The 14,163-nt window shown below is 36.9% G+C and overlaps 1 protein-coding gene across 5 annotated transcripts in view; it reads right to left on the reverse strand.

The window, feature by feature from the left end:
• The window catches only part of POLK (DNA polymerase kappa), a gene marked incomplete at its 3' end in the record, with an annotated part of 47,185 nt that overhangs the window by 26,389 nt on the left and 6,633 nt on the right, over positions 1–14,163 (reverse strand). For 4 of the 5 annotated variants that reach the window (XM_079703437.1, XM_079703436.1, XM_079703440.1 and 1 more), the window contains exons 2-3: positions 13,623–13,742; positions 4,654–4,806 (exon numbers count right to left, since the gene is read on the reverse strand). In XM_079703437.1, the coding sequence (XP_079559563.1) occupies positions 4,654–4,806; positions 13,623–13,742 (273 nt within the window). The remainder of the gene's footprint in view (positions 1–4,653; positions 4,807–13,622; positions 13,743–14,163) is intronic. The other variant, XM_079703439.1, reaches the window with a different exon arrangement.

Below are 14,163 nucleotides of genomic sequence, written 5' to 3' on the forward strand. Positions count from 1 at the left end.
CACAACACTATGAGATTAGAAATCAATTACAGGGAAGAAAACGTAAAAAACACAAACACATGGAGGTTAAACAATACGTTACTAAATAACCAAGAGATCACTGAAGAAATCAAAGAGGAAATCAAAAAATACCTAGAGACAAATGACAACAAAAACATGACAATCCAAAACCTATGGGATGCAAAAAAAGCATTTCTAAGAGGGAAGTTTATAGTAATACAATCCTACCTCAAGAAACAAGAAAAATCTCAAAAAAACAACCTAAGCTTACACCTAAAGCAACTAGATTAAGAACAAACAAAACCCAAAATTAGAAGAAGGAAAGAAATCATAAAGATCAGAGCAGAAATAAATGAAATAGAAAGAAAGAAAACAATAGCAAAGATCAATAAAACTAAAAGCTGGTTGTTTGAGAAGATAAACAAAATTGATAAACCATTAGCCAGACTCATCAAGAAAAAGAGGGAGAGGACTCAAATCAATAAAATTAGAAATGAAAGAGAAGTTACAACGGACACTGCAGGAATACAAAGCATCATAAGAGACTACTACAAGCAATTCTGTGCCAATAAAATGGACAAGCTGGAAGAAATGGACAAGTTCTTAGAAAGGTATAACCTTCCAAGACTGAACCAGGAAGAAATAGAAACTGTGAGCAGACCAATCACAAGTAATGAAATTGAAACTGTGATTAAAAATCTTCCAACAAACAAAAGTCCAGGACCAGATGGCTTCACAGGTGAATTCTATCAAACATAGAGAAGAGCTAACATCCATCCTTCTCAAACTCTTCCAATAAAGTGTGGAGGATGGAACACTCCCAAACTCATTCTATGAGGCCACCATCACCCTGATACCAAAACCAGACAAAGATACTACAAAAAAGGAAAATTACAGACCAATATCACTCATGAATATAGATGCAATAATCCTCAACAAAATACTAGCAAACAGAATCCAACAACACATTAAAAGGATCATACACCATGATCAAGTGGAATTTAACCCAGGGATGCAAGGATTCTTCAATATATGCAAATCAATCAATGTGATAACACCATATTAACAAACTGAAGAATAAAAACCATACGATCATCTCAATAGATGCAGAAAAAGCTTTTGACAAAATTCAACACCCATTTAGGATAAAAACTCTCCAGAAAGTGGGCACAGAGGGAACCTACCTCATCATAATAAAGGCCATATACGACAAACCACAGCAAACATCATTCTCAATGGTGAAAAACTGAAACCATTTCCTCTAAGATCAGGAACAGGACAAGGATATCCACTCTCACCACTCTAATTCAACATAGTTTTGGAAGTCCTAGCCAAGGCAATCAGAGAAGATAAAGAAAGAAAGAAAGAACACAAATTGGAAAAGAAGAAGTAAAACGGTCACTGTTTGCAGATGACATGATACTATACATAGATAATCCTAAAGATGCCACCAGAAAACTATTAGAGCTAATCAATGAATTTGGTAAAGTTTCAGGATACAAAATTAATGCACAGAAATCTTTTGGATTCCTATACACTAACAATGAAAGATTAGAACGAGAAATTAAGGAAACAATCCCATTCACCATTGCAACAAAAAGGATAAAATACCTAGGAATAAACCGACCTAAGGAGGTAAAAGACCTATACTCAGAAAAGTATAAGTCACTGATCAAAGAAATCAAAGATGACACAAACAGATTGAGAGATATAGCATGTTTGTGGATTGGAAGAATCAATATTGTGAAAATGACTATACTACCCAAAGCAACCTACAGATTCAATGCAATCCCTATCAAATTACCAATGGCATTTTTTAAAGAAGTAGAAGAAAAATCTTAAAATTTGTATGGAGACAAAAAAGATCCCAAATAGCCAAAGAAATCTTGAGAGAAAAAAACAGAGCTGGAGGAATCAGACTCCCTGACTTCAGACTATAGTACAAAGCTACAGTAATCAAGAAAATACTATACTGGCACAAAAACAGAAATACAGATCAATGGAACAGTATAAAAAGCCCAGAGAGAAATCCATGCACCTATATGGTCAACTAATCTATGACAAAGGAGGCAAGGATATACAATGGAGAAAAGACAGTCTTTTCAATAAGTGGTGCTGGGAAGACTAGGCAGCTACATGTAAAACAAACACCCCTAACACCATACACAAAAATAAACTCAAAATGGATTAAAGATGTAAATGTAAGACCGGACACTATAAAAGTCTTAGAGTAAAACATAGGAAGAACACTCTTTGATACAAATCACAGCAATATCTTTTTTGACCCATCTCCTAGAGTAATGGAGATAAAAACAAAAATAAACAAATGGGACCTAATGAAACTTAAAAGCTTTTGCACAGCAAAGGAAACTATAAACAAGATGAAAAGACAACCCTCAGAATGGGAGAAAATATTTGCAAACAAATCAATGGACAAAGGATTAATCTCCAAAATATATAAACAGCTCATGCAGCTCAATATTAAAAAAACAAACAACCCAATCCAAAAATGGTCAGAAGACCTACAGAGACATTTCTCCACAGAAGACATACAGATGGCCAAGAGGCACATGAAAGGCTGCTCAACATCACTAATTATTAGAGAAATTCAAATCAAAACTACAATGAGGTATCATCTCACACCGGTTAGAATGGGCATTATCAGAAAATCTACAAAGAACAAATGCTGGAGAGGGTGTGGAATAAAGGGAACCCTCTTGCACTGTTGGTGGGAATGTAAACTGATGCAGCCACTATGGAGAACAGTATGGAAGTTACTTAAAAAACTAAAAAAAATAATAAAAACCCAGCAAAAACCATAATTCAGAAAGATACATGCACCCTAATGTTCACTGCAGCACTATTTACAATAGCCAGGTCATGGAAGCAACCTAAATGCCCATCAACAGACAAATGGATTAAGAAGATGTGGCACGTGTATACAATGGAATATTACTCAGCCATAAAAAGGAACGAAATTGGGTCACTTGTAGAGACGTGGATGGACTTAGAGACTGTCATACAGAGTGAAGTAAGTCAGAAAGAGAAAAACAAATATCATATATTAATGCATATATGTGGAATCTAGAAAAATGGTACAGATGAACTGGTCTGCAAGGCAGAAATAGAAACAGAGATGTAGAGAACAAACATATGGACACAAAGGGGGGAAAGTGGGGGTGGGGGTGGGATGAATTGGGAGATTGGGATTGACATATATATACTAATATGTATAAAATAGATAACTAATAAGAATCTGCTGTATAAAAAATAAATTAAAAAAAAAGTCTGCAGGTTCTGCCTTTGCTTTTGTGGGATCCAGCAACTATGTAAGATCTTGTGTTAGATTACAAAATGATGATGCACCACGTGGAGTGGAAAGCTCATAGCTGGAAGCATGTTAGTGAAGCCTTTTTGGATCCTTCAGCCCCAGCTAAATAGGCCCAGCCAACCCCAAGTGGAGTAGAGATGAACCATCCCCACTGTCCTCTGCTCAAATTACAGAATCATGTGCATAAATGGGTGTCCAGTAAGTACTGAAGGGGTTCATATACATAATTTCACATAAATATATGGTGATATATATTCTTAATAAAATTAAATATATTTTTTTCAAATATTAGTTGATGATTTGTAGGAGAGGAGAGTATCCTTTCCTACAAACATTACTTTGGAACCAGGATTGTTAGTTGCCTGCATACTTGTGGGAGCAGAGATAATGAACAAACAGATTATAGTTTTATAATAAAATAACTCGGGAATCAGGTTAATAGTTATCTAAGGCATTGAAAGGAGTAGAACAGGAAAGAACCTTCCTTATTTCTTTTGTATTTTTTTTAATACCAAAACCCATATACTCCAGTTGCTGTTTCTAATTCCCAACACATCTTTAGCTACACAAAGCTATCCTGGTCATCTTTACCTTCTATGGTGAGGGTGGCAATAAGGAAAAGCAACATAGTCACAGAAGTGCAAAGGTTTCAAGTCATGGAAAAAAACCACTTAATTACAGTACTTACCTTAATGAAACATGTTACTCCAAAACTGGTGTTGGCAAACTTTTTCTGTAAGGGTTCAAATACTTTAGGCTTTGCAGATCATATGGCCTCTGTTGCAATTACTAAACTCTGCTCTTTTAATGAAACAATAATAAATGAATGGGTGTGACAGTATTCCAATAAAAATTTTAAAATTTTTATTGGAGTATAGTTGATTTACAATGTTGTGTTCAATAAAATTTTATTTACAAAATAAGGCAGCGGGCTGGATTTGGCCTGTAGGCCATTGTTTGCAAACCTCTGCTTTAGAATAACATTTCCTTTTCTTTCTTTTTCTATTCTCTTTAACTAGAACAGTTACTTAAGAAAAATATAATTTGCAACAGAAAGATACAATGCCACTCTACCATTTACCAGGTTTGTAACTTTGGGGACATTATTAAACCCCTCTCTGAGTTTGTTTTCTTTTCTGTCAAATGGAAATAAAAATTTGTACCTCAAGTGATGTTGAAAGGATTCAGTAATTGAACACATATAAATACTCTGACTGAACTGGTAGAACTCAATAGTCTTTCCCCTTTGTGAACCAGTAAGGATTACTTGAATATGAATATGTCATGAACTTCCTATTTGTCTTTGATCTTTATCTACTTACCAGCATACTCACTGATCCTACAGCAATGGGTTTATCCTTCAGTTCTGGATTGTCCCTCATTTCTACAGCTGCATAGAAAGCATCCATGTCAATGTGTACTATGGTATTGTTCAGATCCCGGCTGTGTTCCAATTCCATTGCAAATCTGTCAACCTTAATTTTTAAAAAGTTAACATACTTTAGACAACACCATATTGAAATACCACTCATCATAACACTAATCTTTTTTTTTTTTTTTTTGGCCAAGTGACTTGTGGGATCTTAGTTCCCCAGCCAGGGATCGAACCTGGACCCATGGCAGTGAAAGAACCAAGTGCTAACTGGACCACCAGGGAATTCCCAACACTAATCTTACTAATCTTACTTTTAGTAGGTGTCAATTTGTCTCTGTCTGTCCATCCATCCATCTGGCCACCCACTCACCCACCCATCCCCACACCTATCTATTCGATTACTGTTTATTAAGGCTTTTATTTTCATGAACATAGGCAGTCTGTTCTCAAATATCATTCCCTACTAACTCTTTCATTTTTCAATACCCACAAGTACATAACAGGTACTTAATAAATATTTACTGAATGAATAAAGCATTCCAACTGTTTATATATCAAATGATTCTACTGTTTTATAAATTTGGAAAACAACTTACTGTAACTAAAAGCTTCAGTTTAGGTAAAATAAACAACAACTCCCACCTGACTCATAATATTAACATCTTAGAATATTAACAAAGGAAATGTACAATAAAAGATTATACTTATTTGGCATATGATGTTTATGCTGAATACTACTGTACAATCAATCGTCCTAAGGCATAGTGTAAACATTTCCTCTGTAGAATTGTTTTTACAAGGCTAAAATTTGATAACTGTTAGTGTATTCAAATCAAAATTGAAAATTCAATCTGTAATTTATCCTTTCATGAAATTTCAACATATATAAATATATCAAATATAACAGTGAAGAATCTTTAAGGAATTTTTTTGTTTCTTTACAGAAAAAGAGCTGGATTGATAAGAAAGAGAAATCAAAGAAATAACCAAAGTCGGGCAGTAAGAAAAGGGTTTATGTAGCAGACATACCCATTCCCAAGTGTTCCTTTTTTGTGGCCTCTACTATACAGGCTGAAAAAGCTAAATACACAGTTTTCTAGCTTCCCCTGCAGCTGGGGGTGGCTGTGTGACCATTTTGATCTAGTAACATATAAGGAAGTCAGTAAGAGCATTAAGTAAAATCATGAAGAGAAGAGAAAAGAAAGCTATTGAATGAAACAGAATACATAAAGAGCATGGAAGAGTGTCTTGGCACATGGTACAAGTTCAATAAATGCAATCTATTACCAAAAGGATCACTGGAGAACTGCAAAACAAAGCAGTAAAAAATTAAGGGAAAAGCAGCCAGAAAGAAATAAGTGGGGTGAGCTCTGGAATGAAAGCAATTTCCATCATGTGGAGATCCCTAGAGTAGGTTTCCTAAAAGGTGGAGAGTTTCAGGGGCATAATTTAGCTTTTTCCCCTCGTTGGACTTCAACCTTGTTTTCATTCTGCAGAATTTTTTTTTTCAAGGTCTTCCTTCTTAACATTATAGTGACGCCTGGCCTACTAGCTACAAGTTAAAACTGCAACTCCTCTTTTTTTAAAAAAAATTTATTCATTTATTTATTTATTTATGGCTGCATTGGATCTTTGTTGCTGTGTGCGGGCTTTCTCTCGTTGTGGTGAGCAGTGGCTACTCTTCCTCGCGGTGTGCGGGCTTCTCATTGTGGTGGCTTCTCTTGTTGTGGAGCACGGGCTCTAGGTGCACAGGCTTCAGTCGTTGTGGCACATGGGCTTCAGTAGTTGTGGCGCACGGGCTTAGTTGCTCTGCGGCATGTGGGATCTTCCCGGACCAGGGCTCGAACCCGTGTCTCCTGCATTGGCAGGTGGGTTCTTAACCACTGCACCACCAGGGAAGCCCCGCAACTCCTCTTTTAGAAACAATCACCCTGATTCATATTTGTCTCCAGTAGCCACAGTGAGACTTTCTAGAGGATCCATTCCTGTTTAGGCTGCAACTCACTGAATAAGCTGGGGTGCTCTGTGCCTTCTTCAGGCTGTTCCTCTGTGCAGAATGCCCTTCCTAGTTCTGTCACCAACCCTTCAAGGACCAGCTCAGACGTGTCTCTGTAACTTAATTGGATCTCTGTCCTCTATGCCACAGAATTCAATGTTCCCTTACTTGTTTTCCTGCTCTTACTATGGCACGTACTGTAATATTAGACTGTAAATTGTGAGTTCCATCAGGAGAAAGACCTTATCTGCTTTAAAAAGTTTTCCTCAAAGGGAGATTAAAGGGTACAAACTTCCAGTTACAAAATAAATGAGTCACAAGGATGAAGTGTACGGCATGGGGAATAATACGGTAATAACTTTGTAAGATGACAGATGGTAACTATAGACTTACCCTGGTGATCATGTTGTAACATATAGAAATATTTAATCATTATATTGTGCACCTGAAACTAACATAGTGTTATAGGTCAACTGACCTACTTCAGTTAAAAAAAAAAAGATGAGTAAGATTTGGGGTCTAGGGCTTCCCTGGTGGCGCAGTGGTTGAGAGTCCGCCTGCCGATGCAGGGGACACGGGTTCGTGCCCCGGTCTGGGAGGATCCCACGTGCCGCGGAGCGGCTTGGCCCGTGAGCCATGGCCGTTGAGCCTGCGTGTCCGGAGCCTGTGCTCCGCGACGGGAGAGGCCACAACAGTGAGAGGCCCACATACCGCAAAAAAAAAAAAAAAAAAAAAAAAAAAAAGATTTGGGGTCTAAGGTACAGTATGATAACTATAGCTAACAATACTGTACTGATATGTGAAAGTTACTAGAATGTAAATTTTAAAGGTTCTCATAATGAAAATAAATAATGGTAACTATGTAAACAAGCAAACAAACATAAATTCTTTCCTCATAAAAGAGAAAGGGAGGGGCTTCCCTGGTGGCGCAGTGGTTGAGAGTCCGCCTGCCGATGCAGGGGACACGGGTTTGTGCCCCGGTCTGGGAAAATCCCACATGCCGCGGAGCGGCTGGGCCCGTGAGCCATGGCCGCAGAGCCTGCGTGTTCGGAGCCTGTGTTCCGTAACGGGAGAGACCACAACAGTGAGAGGCCCACATACCGCAAAAAAAAAAAAAAAAAAAAAAAAAGAGAGAGAAAGGGAGGAGAGACTTGTACACCCATTTATACATATCAGTATAAATTTTATTCTTTTATATATATTTATTCTATATATATAATATATATATTTCTGATTAGAAAAGAGAAAGTACTATTTGTAGAAAAAGTTTGGAGAAGGCTGATCTCACGCAGTGAGATACCACACCTAATAAACGGAACGTTTTAACATTACTCCAATTTATCATCCAGATTTAGAATAACTATTTCTTCCACTACTTCAATTTCAAACTAGAGAATAGCATCCTGACATAAAAAAAGATGTAAACAATTCATGGAGACTAATAAAAACAAGGGTAGATTAAAAACGACTCTATATCAATCCAGAAAATGTGCCTTAGATTTGAGTCAACTGAGAATAAGGGAGCAGCATCTGAAATACCTTAACCCAGAAATGCTGAAAAGAAAAAAGATAATAAATAGAAAACAAACCAAATGGGAAAAAATTCTCCTTAGACTCATACATTAATGCTATGACAGTTTCCTCAGCAATCTATTGTCTTTTCTGTGCTTAAAACAAGTGTACAGGTGCCAAAAGGAAACCTCGCCACTGAATGACTCACATTCCACTTTGCTTTACTATCTCTCATTAGTCACCCTTATCTGAACTCTTTTCTTCTACATCTACCAAATGCACACCACCACTGCTTTTTTCCAGTTTCTTCTACTGAAATTCTCATTCATGTTTTCCTTTCTTCCATTTTTCCTTCCAAATGACTTCCAAGTTCTGATTTGAGTCTCTAATATGTACCTAGTCCCTCTTGCTACAGTTCAGAGCCAGCATGTGTCACAGTGGGTTTTTGTTTGGGTCTCAAGCCTGCCACTTACTAGTTACATGATAGTGGGTAAGTTAATCCCTCTCATCCTTACTTTCTTTATTTGTAAAGAGGGACTAAACCAATTTCAAAAGGTTGAAAGAATTAAGAGATACCCATATGACTCACTTATCTAGGGATATGGTAAGGGCTTAGTGATATTAACTATAATTTTTAAAGTAGAAATGACATTTACTGAGTATATTATATGTAATATGAAAAATGCTTCTTATGTTAACTCACCTAATGGTCAAATTAATTGAGAGAATAATTATTATTCCCATTTTATAGATGAAACTAAAGTTCAGTAAGATTATTTAATTTGCCCTAAGTCATAGAGCTGGTAAATGTTAGAATTAGACCTGTAAAACAGGTTACTCTAAAGCCTGTGCTCTTTCCATTATTTTATGATACCTCCCTAAAATGAATTCTTAAAGTGTATAACACTGAAATAAGCTCAAATCAAGCTCTAGTGGTATATTTTATACCATATTATGTCTTATTTATGTTTTAAAAATCCCCCTTTTGGATTACATTTAGGAGACTACTTCAGAAATATTGTTTTTCATTTTCTTGACTTAATACTACCCTAAAAATTGTTGAGTAAATCTGGGTTCTCCAAATCAAGTGTTAAAGTGGTCAAAATGCACTGATTTGCTGTGTAGTTGCCATTTAATATAACATGGATGTTTGTCTGTTCAATTCAAGAGCCCATGTTATAATAAGATGTTTTGACAGCTACAAAAATGATTGTGCTTTTAAGAAGTTTAATGAGGATGGGATGGGGTGGGGAATACTTAGGGAGGTTCTCAAGAAACATCAAGGGAGTTTATGCCTACAGAGCTTTCTTATCTTATCACACATAATAAAATCTACTATTTGGAAATATCATGACTCTAAAATAGAAACACATTTCCCATGAAAACCTCTCTGTTCTTTCAGACCTTCTAGACTCCTTAGGATTTCCTCAATACCCTCCCACTTATACAACTTCTTTTAAAGGAAGCTCAAAAACTGAAACAATTTTACAATCAACATAAAACACATTTCCTGCCATTTCCCTTGCAAAAGATGCCGCAGAGCCTCCCATGGAATATCAACTAAAACCGTAGCAAAACCTGAAGTACTGCTACACAATGTACGGTATTTTCTGTTTCCTCAGATTTTTAGCATATTTAAGGAAATGAGCTTTAAAAGTAGTATAAACAGCAAGAAGCTGTTATATTGTACCACTCCTATGTATTACATCTTTAAAACTTTATTAAAGGTATTTGTAGACTATAAATCAATAAAACTTACCAAAAAGAGAAAGTAAACTGCCTAAGGATTAATATCAACTTAAAAACAGTGTTACTGTGGACAGAATAGAATTTCTTTTTAACTTGATGAAATAATGCTTAAACTTATGTGAAAGACACAATGCATGAGAAAAAAAAATTTTTTTTCTAAAGAGTAGTGAGGGGGAATATTAAACTATATTATTATGATTCAATAAATAAAACTGCATGGTACTGATATGGGGAAAGATTCAGTTGATTAAAAGAGAGTCCAGGGACTTCCCTGGTGGCGCAGTGGTTAAGAATCTGCCTGCCAATGTAGGGGACACAGGTTTGAGCCCTGGTCCAGGAAGATGTCACATGCCACGGAGCAACTAAGCCCATGTGCCACAACTACTGAGCCTGCCCTCTAAAGACCACGAGCCACAACTACTGAGCCCATGTGCCACAGCTACTGAAGCCCACGTGCCTAGAGCCTGTGCTCCGCAACAAGAGAAGCCACCGCAATGAGAAGCCCACGCACCACAACAAAGAGTAGCCCCAGCTCACCATAGCTAGAGAAAGCCCGCATGCAGCAACGAAGACCCGACACAGCCAAAAATAAATAAATAAATTTATTTTAAAAAAAAAAGAGAGAGAGAGAGAGAGTCCAGAAACAAATCCAAGCACAATGAAAATTTAGTATATGGAATAGTGCCTCATTTCAATTCAGTGGAGAAAGGACTTATGATTAAATAAATGATGTTGGGACAAGTGGATCACCATTTAGGAAAAATAATACCATTAAGGGAAAATATAATACTATTTAAGAAAAATATACTTCATACCTTACATCAAAATTTCAAATGGACTAAAGATTTGAATATAAAAAAACTATAAAAATACTAAAAGAACATACAGGCTTGGTTGTGAGGAATAACTTTCTATGCACAATACTAAAGCCAAGAAAAAAATTTTTAACACTGATGGATTTGATTACATAAACATTTAAAAATGTACAGGGAAAAAACATCCCTGCAAAATTAAAAGACAAACAACATATTAGAAAAATCTTTACAACTGGCAGAGAAAAAAAAATTTTCATGTATGATAAGATCTATAAACGGGGAGAAAAAGATACAAACTCCTCTAGAAATGTGGGCAAAGAGTATTGCTTTAGACTGCTAGTTGAACCCTGAAATCTACTCTCTCTTCCTTCTATAGTAAGATTTTTAGCTGACCCATGGCCACCCACCTAGAGACTATATTTTACAGCTTCTCTTGCACTTAGGTGTGGCCGTGAAACTTCAATGTGAGCTAAAGTAATGTGCGCAAATTCTTTTTCACTTGTTTAATAGTAAATTACTTTCCTTGGATGATATTTTCCTTGTTCTTTCTTCCTTCCCAGAGGCTGGAATATGGATTGAAGGTAATCCATTTCTGTCAATCCAGGTAAGGATAACACTAGGGGATGATAGAACAAGACAATGTAGAACCTGGGTCTCTAAATTACTATGGTGATCAGAACCACCAGACCAGCTGGGACTACATACCTATTATGTAGGAAAGAAATAAACTTATTTGAACCATTTTATTTTTGAGTCTCTTGTGCTAGCTACTTAGCCTATATCCTAACAAACAGAATTAAGGAGGATATTCCCACAACAAGGAAATATTGATGGCTAATTCATATGTGAAAAGACATTCCTTCTCTGTCATAGTCAAAGGAAGGCAAATTAAAACAACCATGAAATAATATTTTAGACACTGTATCAGCAAAAACTAAAAGACTGATAAAATTGATAAAATCTAGTTTTAAACAAGTATGTGAGGAAACCAGCACTTTTATGTTGAAAATGTAAAATGGTACCATCTTTGGTGAAAATAACAGAACGGGAGAGTACAAAGATACATGAATACAAATGATCATCCCAATGTTGTATATAAAGCAAAAAACTGGAACCACGGTGGGATGAGGTAAATAAATTATGCACCTCCATACAGTGGACTGCTATGAAGCATTAAAACTGATGATTTGACTGACAAATCATCTTTAGTCATGATAGCAGACCACTTAACACAGAAGATAAAAAACTAGCTTGGGGCTTCCCTGGTGGCACAGTGGTTAAGAATCTGCCTGCCAATGCAGGAGACACGGGTTCGAGCCCTGGTCCAGAAAGATACCACATGCCGCGGAGCAACTAAGCCCATGTGCCACAACTACTGAGCCTGTGCTCTAGAGCCCTTGAGCCACAACTACTGAAGCCCGTGCCCCTGGAGCCTGTGCTCCGCAACAAGAGAGGCCACTGCAATAAGAAGCCCACGCACCGCAGTGAGGAGTGGCCTCCGCTCGCCACAACTAGAGGGGGCCAGTGCACAGCAACGAAGATCCAACGCAGCCAAAAATAAATAAAAACAAAACAAAACAAAACAAAACTAGCTTATGCTCTAGGAAAGCATATATTGAAAAAGAAAATGACACACTGTAGTTTGACAAAGAAAACAAAATTTATAATCTTTGAACTCTATCATGAAAAGAATTTTGTAGCACAGTAGATTATTATAATTTTATTGTTATGTTATAGCTTAAAGTGCTTTGTAAAACTGAATCAGATTTTGATAGAGGGTAAAACTTTTTTTTTTAATTAATTATTTTTGGATGTGTTGGGTCTCCGTTGCTGCGTGCAGGCTTTCTCTAGTTGCAGCGAGTCGGGGCTACTCTTCGTTGCAGTGCGCGGGCTTCTCATTGCAGTGGCTTCTGTTGTTGCAGAGCACAGGCTCTAGTTGCGTGGCCTTCAGTAGTTGTGGCACATGGGCTCAGTAGTTATGGCTCGCGGGCTCTAGAGCTCAGGCTCAGTAGTTGTGGTGCACGGGCTTTGTTGCTCTGCGGCATGTGGGATCTTCCCGGACCAGGGCTCAAACCCGTGTCCCCTGCATTAGCAGGCGGATTCTTAACCACTGCGCCACCAGGGAAGTCCCAGAGGGTAAAACTGTCCTTAAAAGTAAACTTTAATGTTACTGCTTTGAGTTCTCAGTCTACCACATGATGCCTTGTAGCTTGGCTCTTCCCAAACTCTTCTACTGAAATAACTTTTAATACCACAGGAAACTGAGTATTTACTCCCCAAAGATGCTGAAGAAGCCAAAGGCCCCACATTTTTAGAAGTCTTGTGTTTTATCTTAAAAGTTCACATACATTTGGCACTCTACCATTTACATGACTTTTCGTTTTACTGTAACACAATTATGTTTTAAAGTACTTTCAAATTTAATTGGTTAACATGTTCTCCCAAATCTTTTTTGCAAAATTAGTTTTGCAGAAAACATGCCACATTTATCTTGTGGGCTTTTCTAGCTGCAATGTACATACATAATAAAAAGAACAAAAGCTTTAGATTAAATCCTAGCTTTGCCAACTACCTGTCATATGAAGCTGGGCAAGTCACAACCTAACTAAGGCTCCATTTACTCTTCTGTATAATGCAGGTGACAATGTCTAGGTGTGGGTCTTTATGTAAAAGGGTAGAGCAGTATTTAACAAAGTTGTATGCACATTTGTTAAATTTTATGCTTTACAATGTAATGAACATTTACATTTCACCTTGTTTTCAGTTATGACTTGACCATGATGCATTTTAACTATCAATTATTATTCTACCAGCTTCCACTTTATTTAGCAATTGAATTAATACCTGTAATTGTGCTTTCCTTAGCTGCTGGCTGGTAATTTGAGCCTTTTGTTGCATCATATTTTCAATTCGTTGGTTGACTTGCTTTTCTTTCTTGAGCTCGTTTCCATAAAATCTGGACCCCTACATAGGAAAACAAAATAAAGTATAAGAAGAATGTTTGAAGGAAGCATCACTGCAAACCTGATGGCTAAGAGCACAGACTCTAGAAACAGAATGACTGAATTCAAAACTTACCTCCATTACTTACTAGCTAGGTTACCCTAAAATTAATCTTATTATGTTTTAGGTTTCCTTATCTGTAAAATGAATTTATAGTTACCTAAATCATAGGAATGTTGTGAGGCAGTATGTAGCACAGTACAAACTCTAGAGATGAGTACAGATCTGCACTCAGAAAATAACAATGTGTCCTAGGTGGGATCCTCCGGGCATATCCAAGGCCTTAGAGTCAGCTGGGTCATCAGTTATCTCCTTCACTTTCACTTAAAAATTATTGTAAAAAATTAACTAACAGAAACCTCAATTAAATAGAGTCAGAGAT

Source organism: Hyperoodon ampullatus, assembly GCF_949752795.1.
Source record: "Hyperoodon ampullatus genome assembly, chromosome: 4".
Taxonomy (NCBI): Eukaryota; Metazoa; Chordata; class Mammalia; order Artiodactyla; family Ziphiidae; genus Hyperoodon; species Hyperoodon ampullatus.